The sequence below is a fragment of the Heliconius melpomene genome, chromosome 8 (genome assembly GCF_056956725.1).
Source record: "Heliconius melpomene rosina isolate 202511_hmr_F chromosome 8, ASM5695672v1, whole genome shotgun sequence".
Taxonomy (NCBI): Eukaryota; Metazoa; Arthropoda; class Insecta; order Lepidoptera; family Nymphalidae; genus Heliconius; species Heliconius melpomene.
In genome coordinates this window covers 5,503,773-5,525,222 of record NC_140396.1, presented here as the reverse complement: position 1 = coordinate 5,525,222, position 21,450 = coordinate 5,503,773, and the positions used below count along the sequence as shown (strand labels likewise).

The 21,450-nt window shown below is 33.0% G+C and overlaps 1 protein-coding gene across 3 annotated transcripts in view; it reads right to left on the bottom strand.

The window, feature by feature from the left end:
- Positions 1–21,450, bottom strand: part of LOC146536822 (neural cell adhesion molecule 1-like) — a 102,484-nt gene that overhangs the window by 10,969 nt on the left and 70,065 nt on the right. For all 3 annotated transcript variants that reach the window (XM_085189293.1, XM_085189295.1, XM_085189296.1), the window contains 4 exons: positions 17,917–18,047; positions 13,908–14,067; positions 7,337–7,498; positions 5,875–6,009 (listed from right to left, as the gene is read on the bottom strand). In XM_085189293.1, the coding sequence (XP_085045419.1) occupies positions 5,875–6,009; positions 7,337–7,498; positions 13,908–14,067; positions 17,917–18,047 (588 nt within the window). The remainder of the gene's footprint in view (positions 1–5,874; positions 6,010–7,336; positions 7,499–13,907; positions 14,068–17,916; positions 18,048–21,450) is intronic.

Here is a 21,450-nt window from a genome sequence, read left to right as displayed (position 1 = left end):
CATGGGAGAGGTCACAAAATGCAATTGGAGTGTTTTGTGACTTATCCAAAGTCTTTGATTGCGTAGACCATGTAACTCTGTTATTAAAATTAAAACATTATGGTATACAGGATACTGCCCTTGACCTTATTGCCTCATATTTAAACCAAAGAATCCAGAAGGTTAGTATAAATAATGTAAAATCATCTGGATCTCCTCTGAAGATGGGCGTTCCACAAGGATCCATTCTTGGTCCCCTTTTATTTCTTCTTTACATTAACGATCTACCTTTTTATGTGAAGAACCTATGTGATATTGTACTTTTCGCGGATGATACCTCTTTAATATTTAAGGTTGACAGAAATAAAATAAACTATGACGATGTGAATAGCGCATTATCGCATATTCTTCGTTGGTTTGATGTTAATAATCTAATGTTAAATGCTAAAAAAACTAAATGTATTGAGTTTGCTTTACAAAATGTTAAAAAAAATAATTTCAGTCTACTAATTAAAGGAGAAACTCTCAATTTGTCGGAATCAGCTATTTTCTTAGGTGTAACTATAGATTCCAAACTCCAGTGGAACACTCATCTGGAAGCACTTGCGGATAAACTCAGCTCTGCCGCGTTTGCAATTAAAAAAGTAAGACAAATGACGGACGTTGACACTGCCCGACTATATACAATGACAATAGTCTACTATAGCTATTTCCATAGTATTTTATCTTATGGAATGCTGCTATGGGGCAGTGCTTCAGACATAAATTCAATATTTATCCTCCAAAAAAGAGCCGTGAGATATATTTATAAACTAAGAGCGCGAGATTCTCTGCGAGATGTTTTCAAAGATGCAGGTATTCTTACAGTTGCTTCCCAATTTATATACTATAATATTCTCTTTGTCCGACAAAATATACATTGTCATAGTAAACATAGTGACAATCATACGATAGAAACGAGAAATAAAGATAAGATTGTTACTCCAAGTTTTCGCCTCCAAAAAGTTAATAAATCTTTTATGGGTCTGAGCATACGTGTATATAATAAAATTCCACAGTGTATTCTAGATTTGCCACTTCCAAAATTTAAAATATCAGTAAAAAATATTCTAACAAGTAAAGCTTATTACACTGTTCAAGAATACTTAGAGGACAAACATGTATGGAATTAATGTCTATTGAATGTAATGCAGGATAGCTGCCAACTAATGTAATAGATTGTACCATTGATTTTGAAAAGAGCAACTGTTGAGTTTCTTGCCGGCTCTTCTCAGCAGAACTGCCTTCCGAACCGGTGGTAGCTTTTTGTTCATATGTTCATTCGACGATTCAAAAGTGCTTATTATAAGTTTATTTGAATAAAGAATATTTTGAATTTGAATTTGAATCCTTATCCTTTAAAATACTTTATTAATTTTCTACGTTAAACGAAGATAAAATTTGCTTTTTACAATATTTCGAAATTGCGAATAGTTTTAAAGAAAAACGCATTTAATTGTTGACACATCCCGCCGTTCACACATCAGCTGTATGTTACTCAAGTTTCACTTATCCCTTACTCAGTATTTAAATAATTTAGTATATAATTTTTATTAGTTACGTTGGCCATTTAATGTAGACCAAAACTGTCTTTTACTGTTTTTCATTTTAATAAGTACTTTAGTATATTAATAATCTAATATCAAAAAATCCTTGCTGCGAAACGGCTCGCCACTCGCCATGCGTCCGCCGCGCCCGCCTGCCTTACACGCATCGGTGGTTCAGTGGTAGAATGCTCGCCTGCCACGCCGGCGGCCCGGGTTCGATTCCCGGCCGATGCATTCTATTTAATTTTCCTCACAGGCAGCCACGTAGTGCTTGCTGTTCATCAGGGACAGAGTACCCTCTTCAGCATTAACCACAAGCTCGAGAAAAAAAACCCGCCTGCCTCTATAGCAACGAAGATTTGGATCCGTTTGCACGTATTGGACAATCGGAGTTGAATGTATTATTTCAGCGCGATATATTTGGTTTCATATTTTTTGTAGTGGTTATTAGTAGGTAGGTTTTTGTTTATAATTTCTTCCGTTTAAAAATAGTCATTTAACTGTCTAAAAATATTCATTTAAATATATTTTAATAAGTAGTTGAAAAGATTAGTAGCACAGATTTAAAATTACGGTACCTACTAAAAAATCCTTGCTGTGTAAAACAATTGTAAAATCCTTATTGAAACTACGAAAATGCGGGTTGCATTAGGGTTTAATTAATTTTCACATTATCTTAAGTGCTTTGCAAACATACATTATATGAATAATCCAGTAGTTAAAGCGGGCGAAGCCGCAAGAGGGTCGCTAGTATTGTATAAATCTTGCTTTAGCAATAACAAACAAACACGAGTAAACTAACATATTTATATAAGTATAATATATTTCTTGGTTATTAAATGTTGCGGTTCCAATGCATCGTAGCACCTCGTGGCTAACTCATATTTCTTAGTGCAGCTGCGTTATGGCGATATTTTCAATGGTATGGCAGTTATATGTGTGCGCTTTGCTTAGGAATTAATTATTTATTTTTACCATATTCACGCTGTATCCCGCATATAGCAAGGTAAGGCGGAGGGTTAAGACACTCCCCACTTTCCGCTGAAACCTGGAGGTATTGCGTGTTGAGTGGCGGAACCCAACGCCGCGTTTTGCCTCAATACTGGAGCGAAGAAATGAAACTATTTCATATTAATTACTTTATTAAGTATTGTAGTACGTTTTTTTAAATAATAATTCAAAAGAGATATTTAAAAATTTCTCTTTTAAGTCATATATTTCTCTGATGAATCAAACGTCTTATTTTCTACCATACTTTTTCTCATTTTCCAATTTCACAATTCTAAAGGCACTGGGTTTTGAGCGATGAAACAAAACACCACAGCGAATTTCATTTCTTGAAAATATTAATTTAAATAAATATTTCATTTTCTTGATTCGGGATCGAACCCACAACCAGTTGTGTTTACAGTCACACACTTTGCCCTTTGCGACTGGCCTAACACACAAAATAAAATATATTATAAAATAAAATCGAAAGGTCACTCACTCATCACGAAATCTCAGAAGCTACATGTGCGTGGAATCTCAAATTTTGCATAGGAGTTACATATAGGACGTAGGTGCTCGCTAAGACGGGAATTTGCAATATTCGACTTCTAAGGGGTTGTTTTTGGGGTCGAAAGTTTGTATGAAGCTTCGTTTTTACAAATGCTAGAAGTTTCAAATTTTGCATAACGTCACTAGGACGTAGTCATGGAGACAGAAATTAATTATAACATGGTTGACGCGGGTGAAACCGCGAGCGGGCCGCTAGTATATTATAAAATTGTAAAAAATATATAAATATAAAAAAATAATATTCCATTAATTATTTTCATGAAGACATAAATAACTCAGGGGAGGGCCCTCACCCTGTCAATAATAGGTAGCTAGCAACTGTCAAAGGTCAAAAGGCAGTGACATCTTCGTAATGCGTACGTACCTAAGACAAGTCTATTAGAGGCTTACAGTCGATGAAAGTACGATGAATTAAAAAAAACATTAAAAATATTCATTTTTCATTTCTTGTACTATGAAAATTATAATTTATTTTTTTATAAAATATTATGATAGAAATTTTTATGAATTGTAAAAGTAGTGCTTTTTGGGGGTTTAGCTATTGAGGAATAGGTCAAAAACAGAGTAACGTGTAAGAAAGACTGCTTGCTGCATGTAGAATGGCGGAACCCAATGCCGCGGTTTGTCTATTATAGTGGAAATTAAATAAAACACTGTTTCAGTACAACAATGTAGCACCTAAAATTTTATACTGTAATAGCACAAAATTGTTAGCAATCATAAAAACATAGGTAGGGTTTATAACGTCGGTTTCGTAATAATTTTATTAGCGTCCATACAACCGGTGTTTACCGCCGCGCCCTAATACTTCGATAGAACGATAAGAAACTAGCTAATCGATACTGAAATATACCACGTGGCGAGCACCTGGAAGTTTTCACTGTGACCTATAATAATATAATGGAGAATCACGCTCTAGTTAGTGGATTCATTTAATAGTAATGTATTATAATTTTAGTTGTAAGAAATTAAGGAAATGTAAAAGGTAGTTTTGGATTCAATTAATTGAGGATTTAATTTTTTTATAATCCAGTTTTTAGGGTTTTTTAACTCAAAAGTTAATAATCAAACTGTTATAGAATCTTTTTCTTGTTCGTCTGTTAAGACCATTTATCTCGAGATCGCGTGGGAAGCTGAAATGAATGAAAATGACGGACGTTGACACTGCCCGACTAGTCTACTATAGCTATTTCCATAGTATTTTATCTTATGGAATGCTGCTATGGGGCAGTGCTTCAGACATGAATTCAATATTTATCCTCCAAAAAAGAGCCGTGAGATATATTTATAAACTAAGAGCGCGAGATTCTCTGCGAGATGTTTTCAAAGATGCAGGTATTCTTACAGTTGCTTCCCAATTTTTATACTATAATATTCTCTTTGTCCGACAAAATATACATTGTCATAGTAAACATAGTGACAATCATACGATAGAAACGAGAAATAAAGATAAGATTGTTACTCCAAGTTTTCGCCTCCAAAAAGTTAATAAATCTTTTATGGGTCTGAGCATACGTGTATATAATAAAATTCCACAGTGTATTCTAGATTTGCCACTTCCAAAATTTAAAATATCAGTAAAAAAAATTCTGACAAGTAAAGCTTATTACACTGTTCAAGAATACTTAGAGGACAAACATGTATGGAATTAATGTCTATTGAATGTAATGCAGGATAGCTGCCAACTAATGTAATAGATTGTACCATTGATTTTGAAAAGAGCAACTGTTGAGTTTCTTGCCGGCTCTTCTCAGCAGAACTGCCTTCCGAACCGGTGGTAGCTTTTTGTTCATAAGTTCATTCGACGATTCAAAAGTGCTTATTATAAGTTTATTTGAATAAAGAATATTTTGAATTTGAATATCAAATATTATATTCAAATCTATATATATTGAATAATAAATACTTTATTATATCTATGAATTTTAATATTGATATTGATATTTATATCTGAATTTGTATCGGTCCCTTGAAGAACAGAAAAAAACCAAGCTCTTAAGTGAACACAATCAAAAGAGACGAGCATTTATGCATATTTTTCCTGCAATTTGTATGAATATTTGCCGTAGACCTACATTTATGAAATTTGGGACAAATGAAACCTATTATACAGATAGGATAATTTGAAAAAAGAAAATTTATAGGATTACACAGAAAATGATCATTACAAATTTATATTTGTAGTTAATCTATATATATAAAATCGAAAGGTCACTCACTCATCACGAAATCTCAGAAACTACATGTGCTAGGAATCTCAAATTTTGCATAGGAGTTATTTATAGGACGTAGGTACTCATGGAGACAGAAATTAATAATAACATAGTTCACGCAGGCGAAGCCGCGGGCAGGCCGCTAGTTTCTTATAAAATAAATGCAAACGCCCGCAAACTTAAGTTTTTCAACTTTTATAAGTTCTCCTCCTGTTGACCTAGAATTTTGAAATTGGAAGCCTAAGTAGGCGATTTTGATTCGTACTTAATCGGTATTTTTCTTCATTCATTTAAAGAATTTCTTATTATATATGTAAACCTACATTTTATTACCTTATTTCACGTAATAAAGGATTTTATTGCTCTATTTGCCTGGGGATCCATAATGTATTCACAGTTTTTACGGCCTCTATAGAAGTTTTCGATACTTACTATCGAACTAACATCTCAATCATAGTTTCGTACTTTTATTAGATAGTAAAGTTTTTTTTATTTTCTCTCTCTCTTGAATAAAAATAATATAAAAAGATACTTACATGCTGGAACTATTTGAAATACACAAGGTTCGAGCTGTCTGCCAACAGAATTAGTTCCTCTGCAGCTTAGTGCTCCATAGTCGCGTTCACTCGCCGGCTTGTAGCTCAGCTCGCTGGTACTGCCGTTTGCGGTACCTATTATTGAAATTAACATTAACATTATTTAGGATAGTGCTTAGACACTCCTTTCCCCACTTTCCGTCGAATTTTCAAAGCATCGACTTTTTGCCTTGGTGTCCGAGAATGAAAATGAAAATATTAATAAATAATAAGTCATTCCTTCGAGTGGGGTTCGAACCCAAAACCAGTCGGGTTTACAATCACTGGCTGGCCTCATATTATGTATATTAGTAAATATTTGTAAAAGATAAGCATTAAATCATTATGAAGATAAAGTTGTTTTCTCATTTACATAAATCTTTGTAAAAGTTTTAAATAAGCTGTTACTTGAATTTTAATATTAGAATTAGTTAGACTGCATAGTTATATAGCCACAATATAGAACGGTATATACAGCGTCGTAGTTAAGCTTAGAGAAAGAATTTGAAATAAAAATTACATACGTTACTTAATGTTTTTATTGTTTTCTGTGGTTGAGTTTATATTAAACAAAAAATAAATAAAAAGGAAGTCCAAACAACACGTTTCTATTACATTCCTATTAATTAAATTTCTCATATTGATTTTTTTTAGCTCCACGCTATATCCCGCACATAGCATAGCAGGGTTGGCAGAGGGAACCTGGGAACCTAACTAACCTCATATCCACATTCAATTTGACTAATAACTAACTAGAAAATATAAAAAAAATATAGCTTTATTATAGCTCTTACAGGTACAACATATAAAACATTAAATATGAAAACTCCCGTACATTAACAATACACTAACACGAATGCAGCTTAGACCACAATGGAAAAGCAATTAAAAGATCCAAGATCTGGTCTTAGTTTTCATAAATTATGAGAACTGACCCCATTTATCCTGCTGTTTCCTTTCCACGGCAAACATGTATTGTACTAAAGAGCACGTATGCATTTTGTTAGAAATAATTTATCATTATCTCTAAACCTGAGTTGGCAGCCATTCAAAAAACCTTACAGCCAGTTCTCTTTGGACTTATTAATTCGGAATTCCCTATTTAATTTCAGGTCACGTGTCACGTGTCCCGCCTACGTCTAGATCTAGTCTTTAGAATTATTCGATTTACTTACAGTTCTGTCACTTTTGATTTTGTTGTTCTTACGTGCTTGTTTGTATAGGGTTACTGTCTTGTCACGTGACGTCCGTCACAGTATTGACATTTCAAACGACTTGTATTTACAATGAAAATAGGGATGTCACGTCAAAATAATACGTATTAAAATATATACAAAAAATATTAAAATTATTATTTTCTATATTCTCTCTATTGTATTTGCTTAAACTTATAATGTTAAATTCATATAAATATATTACTTACCAAATTTAGTAGGTGAGACATCGAGACTTTCACCGCTATTGTTGAACTGCCAAAAGAAAGTGACATCGGGTGGATTTGCCGTAACCGAGCATCGAACCCGTAACGCTTCTTCTAATTGCGCACCCAAAACTTGCGGTGATGTATGCATACACACCGGCGCATCTATTGAAAATAAGATACTTATAATAAAAGTATAATAAAAGAAGAAATAAGACCCCTATTAAACTCTCCAGTCTGAGATCGGTCTTGAGATGCCGCATTCACATATCTCAAGATCGAACTCAGACCTGAGAGCGGATATAAATACGGACCTAAATATACCTAGGAAGAACAAATTAAACTCGTTAGAATCGAGCCATAAACCGTTTCAAGGTAGAAAATTAACCAGATAGCAAATTCTGAGTTCAAAATAGAACCTGCAGATGATTTAAGAGTTCATTTTAACATGAAGCTACTCCGTCGGCAAACTAAAACTTATGTAACAACCTGCTTTAAAGTACTTACTATATTATATATGATATATTATGAATCAGGCAGGTGAAAATAATTGGCTTTAAATCAACCTCCGGCTCTCAAACTTTTAGCATAACAGAGTGTACTTAAGGTTAATCATAAAATATAACTTGAAAGTGGAAATATGAGGCCGTAGAGGCGTAGAGGCACAAACACATAATTGTAACGCGACGGTTGTTAGTTCGATTACCGTTTAGGGGAATTAATTATTCCCGTCTCAAGCAATGCCTCAACAATTCGACCTACCCAGCTATATAAAGGATATAGCGTTAAGCTGAAAAAAAAATTAAAAATGTGCCAACATATTTACTGGCATCCTGTATAAATTATAAATAACGTTAGTAGCTAAAAGACTTCGAACAGAGTTCGTGAAATCATAACAGAAGTTGACGATAATATATAAATTTTATCACCAACTCCTCAACCAACCTGGGGAAGATCGCCTTATATTGTAATACATGAGAATTCTAAGTAGCTTTTGTTCTTTTAATTTATATTCTCGTTTATAGTGCGCCATTAGGCTTTAGAACAACTGATGTTTAATTTTTTTTTAACTTCATGTTGTATCCCTCAAATAGCAGGGTAGACAGACGGAACCTGGGAACCTAATGTTCACTTCATCCTCGATAAGACACTTCCGTTCCCCATTTTCCCTCAAATTCATTTTTTTTTTATATTTTAAGAATTATTTATTGAATATTTAATATTTGTAAAGATATCGAAAGTAATACGAATGTAGCCAGTAGAATAATTTTAAGCTTAATTCTAATAATATTAAAGCTATAAATTGCAATAATATATTGTAATCACATAAGTTCAATAATTTATGTCCTATAATTTTCTAGGTCTTAGCTTATCTATTGTTAAGATAGCACTAGAAATGTCAATACAATGAGCTCCATACTAAATGTAGGAGAAATGCTTACAAATAAAAGGAGGACAAGGCCACATTTGTCGTTGATCGGCCGATAGCCATGACAGGGGTAACGTAAATCTTAAGGGTCCCTTACCTTAACTTCAGAGAATACACAATTACAGTATGGGAAGGCGGAATTATATATTCTATTTATTTGTTTTCTCACATGCAGGAGAGAGGAGAGAGGAAATTAAATTTTTAATATTTTCATTTCTTCGCTCTTTTGTCTACAGTGAGTTTTGCCAGTAGAAAATGAGAAACGGAGGGCCTTAACACTAGGTTTCCTGACATTAAAGGAAAGGTCCGTTAAAAAAATAGTTTTATCTGATAAGATAGATAACTTCGCTCCCGCAAAACATCATAGATTTCCTATTAGCGGTGGCCTGTCATTCACTTTGCACGCCGAGATTTGATTAATGGTCCTAATGACGATTTACGTCAAAATTCTCGCCAAAAACAGTTTCCTAACATAATTTGCCTCCTGGCCTCATCGGGTATTATAGTTGGAAAATGAAACTGGTGGAGAATATTTATTCTTCATTATACTGTTGATCGATGCGATTTTGATGACTCATTATATTACTGAAGCTTCCAAGTTAATTGATATATAATGAAGTAGGAGAGAAATTAAGCAGCTTCACGGCGTATCCTGCACATGGCAGGTTAGGTAAAGGGAACCTAATGTTAAAATACTTCGTACACATTCCCTGCTGAATTCTGGAGCAGAGAGGAGCACACCAGAGCAAAGAAATGGTAATATACATCTAAATAAATATTTCATTTCCTCAAGTGGGAATCGAACCCACAAAATGTGCTCCTGCGCCACGACTGGCCTTATTAATAGGAGAGAAAATAATACGGTTTTTTTATTAAATACATCGTGTCTTATAGTAAAAGCTTTGGGTATTAGAAATCCGTAACGCCTACAGAAAGGTAATATTATTGAAAGTGTACGAGATACTAATATTATATTACGTAATACTTAGTAAAAATAGATAAGAAATACAATAGATAATCCCTAAATATATAAAGATATTACTTTAAGATTAATCATACACTGCTTATTCCATTTCTTCATAAATTTTCTTTTATATCCACTCCCACTCGATATATCTATAGTATTATATATGTAGATATATATAATATCATATTATGCCAGTCGTAGAGTAGGAGCACAAGCGTGCGACTGTAAACGCGAAAGGTTGTGGGTTCGAGTCCCACTCGAACAAATTAAATATTAAATATTTTAATTTCCTCGCCACTCAACACTCAATGTGTGCTCACTCACACTCAGTGCTGAACGGTAGTGTTTTAATGGGAACGAACTGTCTTGACACTAGATTCCCAGGTTCCCTCTGCCTACCCTGCTATATTCGGGATACGGCGTGAAGCTATAATATATTTTACCCTGTCTACAACATAAATCTTCGTTACGATACCTGAAATGATTGATATTTGTAAATCAATTAGACTATAACTAGAATCGATATAAATTTATATTATTTTTTTTTCATAAAAGAGACTGCCTTCAATTTAGTAGGATAAGCAATTTTCAGAACAATTTACTTATTGAGGTGTTTTATTTTTATCAAGGAACTTTTATCCGATCGAAAGTCGATTTGGCCATTAGGATTTTATGTTATCCGTTGCCTAGGGTTTTGCTAATGCACGAGAGTAAAAGCTTAAACCTATTTTCTAGATTACCCTATTAACTTTATATAGGGATTAGTTTTGAACTACGTAATTACCTTCCATACATATTGCTTAACTTGTATTTTATTATAGTGAGAAGTTTATATATTACAAGAAAGGAAAGATGGAAAAATATACTTTTTCGTTATTCGAGTACGAGTAATTAGAATGTTCAAGTGAAATAATGATATTGGACTGAGATCCCAGGGCCCCCAGACTTACATCATTTTAGCAAAGCTAAGGATAGGATTAGCAGGGTAGGCAGAGGGGAACTTAGTGTTGAGACACTCCGTTCTCCATTTACTACCGAATTCTGGAGGCATTGCTTGTTGGGTGGTAGAACTCAACGCTATCCTTTCACTTGACACCAGCGCGAAGAAATGGATATATTTCATTTCCTGACCATACTATGCAGGCGTTTTGTATTTCTTCTTTTCTTTCTAAAGTCAGATGACACCTTTGTTAATTCACCCCTAGTAGGAGACATCAGCCGTAGAGCCAAAGGCTTAACGTGTTTCTCGAAACAAGGGCGTGTAGTGCCGTCAATTTTTTAACACCGTTAAGATCCTCCTTCATGTTAGAAAATCCAATAGTACCATACTGACCTAAATTTTGAATTTATGAGTTTATAATCTATACATACAATTATTATATAACTTTTTTGTTAAGATTTTATCAGAAGTTTAACAGTCAAGTTCAAAGGAAGCGCCGAGCAAAGAAGTGAAAATATTAAATATTTCATTTCCTCGAGTGGGAATCGAGCCCACTACCTATCGCATTATGTAAATGCGATTGTGCTCTTGCACCACGTGGCCTCTACGACTAAGTGCCAGAGATTATAAAAATTCCACATTTGAAGCTTACGAGTATATCTATAAGAGCTAAGGACCCATTTCGTGCGCAATCGTGAACTGCATAGAAGAACAGCTATTAGGCATACAGTGAATGGGTATTGTAGTATCAATTTATGCAAATTTATTATACTTGGCGAAATTATTAAAGTCTCTTCGTGAAGCACTTAGAATAAGAATAGCTTTCATTTCCTATTGTACTGATATTATTATAAATATTTATTCATTTGGCATTGTTATATTTATTTATATTTTAAACTAGCGACCCCCTTGCGGCTTCGCCCGCTTTTACTACTGGATTATTCATATAATGTATGTTTGCAAAGCACTTAAGATAATGTGAAAATTAATTAAACCCTATTGCAACCCGCATTTTCGTAGTTTCAATAAGGACTTTCCAATTGTTTTACACAGCAAGGATTTTTAGTAGGTACCGTAATTTTAAATCTGTGCTACTAATCTTTTCAAGTACTTATTAAAATATATTTAAATGACTATTTTTAAACGGAAGAAATTATAAACAAAAGCCTACCTACTAATAACTACTACAAAAAATTTGAAACCAAATATATCGCGCTGAAATAATACATTCAACTCCAATTATCCAATACGTGCAAACGCATCTAATTCTTCGTTGCTATGCCTCTATAGCGGGCGGGTTTTTTTTTCGAGCTTGTGGTTAATGCTGAAGAGGGTATTCTGTCCCTGATGAAAAGCAAGCACTACGTGGCTGCCTGTGAGGAAAATTAAATAGAATGCATTGGCCGGGAATTGAACCCGGGCCCGCGTGGCAGGTGAGCATTCTACCACTGAACCACCGATGACTGCTCATGACGCGCTTGTATAAGAAAAACGTCGCGGGGTGCGTTTCGCAGCAAGGATGTTTTGATATTGTAACAACTTCTAAAGTACTTATTAAAATGAAAAACAGTAAAAGACAGTTTTGGTCTACATTAAATGGCCAACGTAACTTATATACTAATTTATATGCTGAGAGTAAGGGATAAGTGAAACTTGAGTAACATACAGCTGATGTGTCAACGGCGGGATGTGTCAACAATTAAATGCGTTTTTCTGTAAAACTATTCGCAATTTCGAAATAGTGTAAAAAGCAAATTTTATCTTCGTTTAACGTAGAAAATTAATAAAGTATTTTAAAGGATAAGGATTAATACCATTATGGAAAAATATCCCTCACAATAAAAAATATGTTGAAATTACTATTTTTAGACAGAAATATGATCACTACCCGTTATTCTTAAAAGATAAAAATATGCTCTCGCGGACTTTTTTGTAGATCTTATTAAGAGGAACAATACTCCAGTACATTATTTTCATGTAGTACTTACCATTAAAGCAGCGCATGCGCGAAAGTGTCTCAACGGGTAGGACTTTAGACACATTTATCGTATTTATGTTAATTTACATAAGAATGTACAAATAATAAATTATATATAAACCTTCCCTGCGAAATACTCGACCTAATGGTGAAAACCGCATAAAAATCCGTTGGGTGGTTTAGAAGAAGAAGAGTTAGAAAGTTCAGACAGACACGAAAAGCGACTTTGTTTTATAAGATATAGGATAGGATGAAACTTAAGAACAGAAATTATATTTAGCGAGTTTCGTCTGCTTTGCCTTATAAGATAACTTTGTTGTTCCGCCGTCCGTCTGTCTGTGTGTCAAGAACCTTAATCTCAGGAATGCTTGGAGATATCGAGTTGAAATTCTAACTATATACACGTACTTATGTCTACAGTTTCTTGAATTGCTCTAAAATTGTATTTCTATATTTATTTAACAAAAAAATATGGCCGTTTATACCGCAAACACGCGTATTTTGGGACTATTAAGGGAATCAAAATTAATAGGGTACATCTGGTTAACTTAGAATTATGAAATTTGACAGCTAGCATCTCCACATAGGACTAGTTTAGGAAAAAAATTAAAACTATATATCTGTAGTTAAATCTTTAAAAAATTATAATTTTAACTTCTTTACTAGAAAAAACACGGTTATTTTGTAAATCTCAAACACACATTTGAATTTTATTTATATATATATATATATATATATATATATATATATATATAATTTATGACAATTTTGTCGTATTGTCTGTAGATCCACTTGTGTCTTGTACGTTGAGAGCGCAACGCCCATGCCCATTTGATACGCACCCATGTCTTGCATACAAGATCAGTCATTAGGGAGAATTTGCTTACATTTATAGGACACATTTACTATGTATACAGAAAATAATAATATAAATAAATAATATAAGTATATAGAAAATAAAATATTTATTAATAAAATTTACTTCATATTTTAAAGTGCTATAAATATTTTAAAACAGAATAAAACTTTAAAAAAAGCCAGGTCGTTACTTTCACCATGGCCTTTTTAGTAATTTATTTTATCAGAATCCAATTCAACTTATATTGTAAATAGTTTGTAAAAATATGATAATAAAACAGATTAAAACAATAATAATAATATAGTTCAAGCAAGCGAAACCGCGAGCAGATCGCTAGTTTAAAATAATATTAACCAAATAATGACCAAAATACATACATTTAATATTAAACATATACGTACACTGTATACTCAAATGCGTAGCCTGACTTGCGGTCTCGCCGAGCGCGTTGGTGGCGCGACACGAGTAGTCCCCAGTGTGTTCCCTCGTCACCTTTTGTAACACCAGCGACTTGGTGCTGACGATGATGCCGGAAACCACATTGTGGAGCACTGGCTTGTCCTGAATACATCATTTATTTAATATTTGAGCTTAAAATATTATAAAGACATGTAATATTATAAGACAAGTCTATAGGCTATATATCGCCCAAGGTACGTACGAGAAAACCTGGGTAGTGTTTAGACACTTCCGTTCCCCACTTTCAACTGAATTCCGGAGGAACTCAACGTCGCGCTTTGCCTCGACATCAAAGCGAAGAAATGTAATTAAATATTTCATTATAGATAGCAGCATCAGAAATTTAATCGAACTCAAAATTTTTTTTTTCTTCTTTTCTTTCTGGCTCTATTTTTTTAATAGCTTTAATTCTCGCGAACTGTAGGTACACTATATCAAATAAATAAGAAATTGTAGTCTAGCTAATATTTTTAAGTCTTTTAAAAATATTAATATTAGTTTTATACTACTGTAATGTTTAAGAAGTTTATTTTGCATAAACGTACAAACAGGGTAAATAAATACGGGCGTTTGAACTTCGCGTGCAAGATTAATATTAAAAGGTGATTTACAAAAGGTATAGTGTGCTACTCCGTATATGCAATTTGATATGTCTTAAATTTAAATATACGTTATGCTAAACGTATTGTAAAGCTTTCCTGTAACTTATTTAAATTTGTACTAAAGTTTTATAGGTGAAGCTTTTAAAAATGAAGGTTTATGTTTTATATTATGCACTATTTAAAACTTGTTTCTGTAAACTTTATTATGAAGCGGTTTACACATATATCGGGTAGAGGGAATCTAGTATTAATTGACCTTTTCTTAAAATAATGAAATTTCTAGAAAAATAAAAAAAACATATGAGAAAAAAGTAGCCTATATTCATTTCAAGACCGTCAAGTATTTCTATATGAAAATTTATAACAATTGAATTAGTGGTTTGGCCGTGATTACGTCACAGATAGACAAACAGAGTTACTTTCAAATTTGTAATGTAAGTATGGGTATAATTTAGTAATTATAAAATCAATACTTGCAATTAAAAAAAACTTATAACTTATTAACTTTATCTGTTAAACACTAAGCAATACACACACATACATATATATATATATATCTATATATATATATATATATATATATATATATGTTTAAATCGACTAACTTAGCTTTCCCGTGTGATAAAGGTCACAAAACCGTGCTCCGATTACGATAAGCCTACTAGACTGTGAATATAATCAGTGGAATGTACTAAAATCGTAATGGATTTTGTACATATATATATTTTAATAACATTAGGGAAATATTAATAATATTATTGGAAATATTTTCGTATATCACACGTTTCGAGAAGAGAGCGCAATTAATTAACGTGTTATGTGCGCTTATTGTAACAAGTATAGTAGATATCGAATCTCACTTAGAAATAATATGATATAACAAACAAGACCCAAAAATCACCTTGAAATATAATAATTTTCTCCTAATTTAATTTAAGTGAAAGTCGAATAACGTGAAATTGATGTTTTTACGGGCTACTAGTTCATGTAGGTACCCTATATAAATAAGTCATGAAAATTAAATATAGTAAAATTTTGAAATATCGTTTATTTTGATCAAAATATTATTTACATTGATAATGTTATATTTACACATTCTATATGAAAATTATAATAAAAATGTATATACATAGCAACGACTGTCGTAATAAGTTTGTACGTAGGTATATATTCAAAACGAAATAAAAAAAACATTTTCCTCCCGTGATACCTCGATGGTAAAAACTGGCATATTTTTAACGAAATTTCTAAGCTTTTAGCTTAAAAGTAATATAACTACAGCTTAACCTAGTTAAGTGCTTGTGCACTTTTGTATGGCGACCTACATATTCAAGCCTTGAGATATTTAGTGGTATAACATAAAATAACGCCATTTCCTGAATACCACCAAAAACGTACCACTTAAAAGGCAAGTAGAAAATTAAGTTAAGTATACATTATACATACTATGAAGTATATTTTCGTCGCTCGTTGGTTGTTGTGACGCAAATTAGAGGTGTTTGTTGGTACTCAATAGATTTTTAGGTTTAAATTTCAAAAATATCTTTTACCGAACTTCTATCGATATATATAAAAGGACTTGTCCTCACTGACTGAGGTAAGACGCGCGCACAGCCTTAACCGCTGACGGTAGAAACGTTAAATTTAGATAGATGTTTACTTTCGTAATGTGGACATCCACTAAGAAGGGATTTTATAAAATTTTAACCCTAAAGGGGTGAAATGGGGGTTGTGAGTTTGTATGGAAAAATTATTAAATCGGCACCGATTTTTATAAAATTTGAAATTTAGATTTTTAAAAGTATTTCATTGAACACGTGTTTCATCGTTTTCTAGAATTCTCCCCCTAAGGGTGCAAATAAGGGGTTGAAAGATTGTATGGAAGGTAAGGGTAAAAATATTTAATTGAATATGTGTTTCATGGTTTTCTAGAATTCACCCCCTAAGGGTGCAAATAAGGGGTTGAAAGATTGTATGGAAAAATCTTTAAATCGCCACCGATTTTTATAAAATTTGAAATTTAGACTCTTAAAAATATTTCATTGAACACATGTTTCATGGGTTATTAGAATTCACCCTTAAATACGCAAGCGAAGCTGCGCGCGTCCGCTAGTTATATTATATTTACATTTTTTTTTCATATCCAAATATGTGATGTGAAATGCGGCTGTCGTGGTGCGTGGGCATTAAGATGTGACTGTAACGCTATGGTTGTGGGTTCGATCCCCACTCAACGGAATGAATTATTATTTATTAATATTTTCATTTCTACGATCTGGCGCCAAGACAAACGACGGCCGTTAAGTTCCTACACTTAACGCGAAATACCTAGAAATACTGGGAATGGAATGTCTTAACACTAGGTTTCCATCGCCTACCCTGCTGTGTGCGGAATACAGCGTGAACCCGATTTTTATTTATATACAAAAATATGTTATATTATTTGAATGAAAATGAACATAAAATGATCAAATCGTACGTATTACATTTTAAGTACAGCTTAAATATATTTTATTTTTTTAATTTAAGAATTCAGTCAATACTATAGCATTATGTCTTACGGCCTATTACTTTGGGGCAGTGCCGCTGACATAGATACCATTTTTGTGCTCCAAAAACGGGCTGTCCGAGCAGTCTATAAAATGGGTCCACGGGAGTCACTAAGGAATAAATTCAAAGACTTTAACATCCTCACACTACACTCCCAATATATTTACGACAACTTAGTATATGTGCATAAGAATATTAATAAATTTAATAAAAACAGTGACCTCCATCAATATAATTTAAGAAATAAAAATAAGCTTGCTGTGCCCTTCTCTAGGCTCCATAAAGTGTCTCACTCATTCGTAGGTCAAAGTATACACTTTTATAACAAACTTCCAAACGACGTGGTTAATTTATCACTGAACAAATTTAAAAAAGTGGTAAAGCACAGGCTCTGCCAAAAATCATATTACTCTGTTAAAGATTATGTTCGCGATAAAGATGTTTGGAAATGAGTTGCTCTATTTCTAAGTTAAAATTGTTAATTGTAATTGTAATTTATAACAAATGTTGGCATTTAAAGAGTGGCCATGAGTTTCTTTGCCTGTATCTTCTCATGAGCTCAACCATTTGAACGGGCTTTTTTCAAGTCAAAATTGCACATTTTTTTTTTTGTTTGGCATTTTTTTTCTACTTTTATGACATGTCCAAGTAAATGTTAAGCATTTTTATGGAATAAAGATATTTTGACTTTGAATTTGACTTTACTACTGTTCTACGTGTATGCTTACTCCTATTACATAGAATAACATAACAATATAACAATTTACTACATTTAAATACATTCGTTCTAAGCACTTACATTGTGATACCAAGAAATACGATGCTCCTTTGGGTTGGCACGTACGGAACATTCGAAGTAAACGTCATCGCCTTCTTTAATGTCGTGGGGGTTGAGGGTGCTGCCCAGAGATAGAGACACTACTGGGGGATCTGGAACAATTTAAACATATTTATAACAAAAACATATTTAACTTATCGTATCTATTTAATATATTTGCTATAACAAGTACACGTTTTAAGGCTTACTTATAAAAGTGAAATCAAACATTTGTAAAAATTAGTCTTAAATAGAAAGAAAATTAAATATTAAAATAAATCCTGAATTAGTCAATATTGAAATTATGAATTATTACCCAAAATGTCAAAAAGTTAATTCACTTCAAGATTCTGTTAAGCCATTAAAACTCGGAGGGACGTCTCCCCTTTCAAGAGAACTCCAGTTTGGAGCAAAATTCCATTATATGAAATTACTTAAGAGAAATTACGCCTTGGGTTTCGACGAATCAGTCCTAATAAAGGCCAATGGATGAACGCCACTAGAAATTATATTTGGTGAACATGTGCTTCACTGAGTTTTATTAAAAAAAAATATGAAAGGAATCATTTTTATATTTTATCTGTGTAGATTATGGAAGAGTTTTACAATTATCGTGAAAAATGTTTTTTTCAGCTTCACGCTGTATCCCGCACATAGAAGGGTAGAAATTGAGAACCTAGTAGTGGGCCTCCCCACTTTCCTCTAAATTTTCGAAGCATTGTGTGTTTAGTTGCGGGATTGACGCCGTAATTATTGCCTGAAGAAATAAAAATATAAATAATAAGATGAGAAAAGAATGAGGATCGAATCCACAACCGTTGCGTTACAGTCTCTGTACCACGATAGGCTAATGCTATTAGTAAAAACTGTTACCTACAAAGATTTTTACAATACTCTGTTACCATCTGGCCCATTCAGGTGAAGGGTACCCAATACGTTGACAGTTTATTGGCTATTAAAGACCCATAACGATGTCGACCCGCGAGAACAGCCCCAAAATAAACATTTACGATTTCACCATTAAATTGTTGGCAAAACGATTCAAGACGGGAGCGTCGCAATTACGTTACAGTCCGCCAAGCAGAAGTAAATAGAATTTATTTATATTTGTAAATTAATTTCCGCACTCGTAATACAGTCTCTTCCTTGCTCATTTTGATAACTCTCCTTTTATAGAGTTAAGTCATTTTGTAAGCAATGGTAGTTTTCGTGGTCGCCAATTGTTGTTAATTGGTGGATTTGTAATTAAATTTCAAAAAATTAAGTAAAGATTTTTTTTTGCACAAAACATTATTGTTATATGTATTAGTTAATATTTTCTTCATTAAGGCGTTTAGTGGTAAGCCAAAGATTATTCTTAAAGCATGAAGTATTCCACAAATAGCAAAGTAAGTAAAGGGAACCTAGTGGGAACCAAAACCACAACCGTTACGATTTAAAATCACACACCTGTGCTACTGTGCAATTTCCGTTTTTTTTTAATTAGATCCAAAATTGTCAACGTTCTCAATAATAGACATAAAGCAGTACAAAATCAGTCAAATGTCATATAAGAGCATGACGTTTCCCATTTCTATGTACACTTTCAAAGCCCTTTCACAAAACAACCCTGTAAAGTCCAATTTTAACCCCGTGAAAGTGTTACTCGAAGCCTGAAAAGGGAAGCATTCGGTGGTCAGGATTCGTTTTTACCAGACCACGTCTCGACGCTGAACGCCCGACATCACTAACAAGATTTTAATTATGTTTTACTGAGCTCCTTACTCAACCCCAACCCTTATTATACGGTGAACCTGTATTTGTGGAATATTTTCTCACTTTTAACCGTCTTACTTCGTTACGAAATAAATAGCTTCTATTGCAAAATTAACTTGTTGCAGTTGGAAATAAAATAAGCTGTTGAAAAGCTTTAGTGGTATAATTAAAGTTTATCTTAATATTTAAGAAATGGTGAATGCAATTCTTAAGGAAAGGAACAAAGGTTTTACTCAATTAATTGGATGAGTAAGGCAGAATTCTAGGCAATATATCCCTTTAATCGAATATTGAATATATTCTATTACTAGCAATATATAATTATTAATTTACTAAACTACATTATTTTCGTTTTTAGCAATAATATAATTTTAAAAATATCATCTACAAGTATACAATTTTTTTTCGATAAATGGACATTTATTTGCACATGTACTATTATTACTTGTTAAATTAAATATTTTGAAATTAAATTATATAGCTTACTAGTGGACCCGGACGCGGCTACGCCTGCTTCAACTATAAGAATATTTATTAAATATATTCATGAAATTATTTTCAATTCTCAATAGAATTAGTAAGAAAATATAAGCTCAAATAATCAAAAAGAATAATAAGTAGATACACATTATTAGAAAAAATTATCTGAGTTATTGAAATGAACTAACAACAGGATTAAAAGTAACTAAAGGATAGGTATTCTTAATATTAGAAAAAGTACCTAAAGTTTTCCGTACGTGCGTGCATAGATATCGACTCTACGAAATAACTAAACATTTCTCTCTATTAAGTAGGATAATTTTAGCGGGCAATATCAAATAAAATAAGAAGAGAACCAAAGTGTATTTTAAATTAATTATAAACAACAAATAAAGTTCGAAAATGTATGAAAATTTATAAAACCGTCAACGTCATCTGCCCGTTCGCGTCGGTCATACTCATACTATGCCGCCCGCTAGGTGGCTAGGTCATTTCAGTGACATCTCCTTAATTATTTATTAGTATGTTATACAGTAAACTATAATTTCAATCTAGTGTTAGAAACTATTGGAAATATTAAATAAAGTGGGAAAGGTAATGAATTAAAACAAGGCTTCAAATAATTATTAAACAACCAAAGGGAATTATCTAGCAGTCTAATAACAATATCTGGTTCTAAAGAATCCATCGGGCAGAGTGACGTTGGCGATCCCTTTCTTTTTGGTCGCCGTTGACAGCCCATAAAAGTGCCAGCCAGTAATTAGAGTCGTCCTTATATAACCTCTATGGTCATTATTTCTAATTATTTCTAACACGGCCTCTCCTGACATGGCAGCGTCCCGATGCCTTCCTTTGTTTCATAAGAAGGTCCAGCATCATCAGTATTAGTAGAGCTCACATTACCAGTTTCGTTATGATCTGTCATATAAAATGGAATTAGTTATCGTAATAAGTAACGTTAGTAGTAATTAGTTTCAAATATAATTGTCAGTTTGTATCTGAAATCTGTCCTTGAACATGTATCTTTGAACTTTCGTATTAAACAATGACACAAGAATGAAAATCAAATACGCGTGGTAGGATTTTACTTCAGATCTCTTCTCACGCAACCGGATACTAGATGCATTAGAATTACATCAGTCTCTTGCGAGTCAATCCGACACCTACAAATTAAACATTAACTCAGAAACCAAATAGAAATAGTAGGATTTTGCATCGGATCTCTTCCCACTCACCCGAATACTAAATGCATCAGGATTTACACCAGTCTCTTGTGAGTCA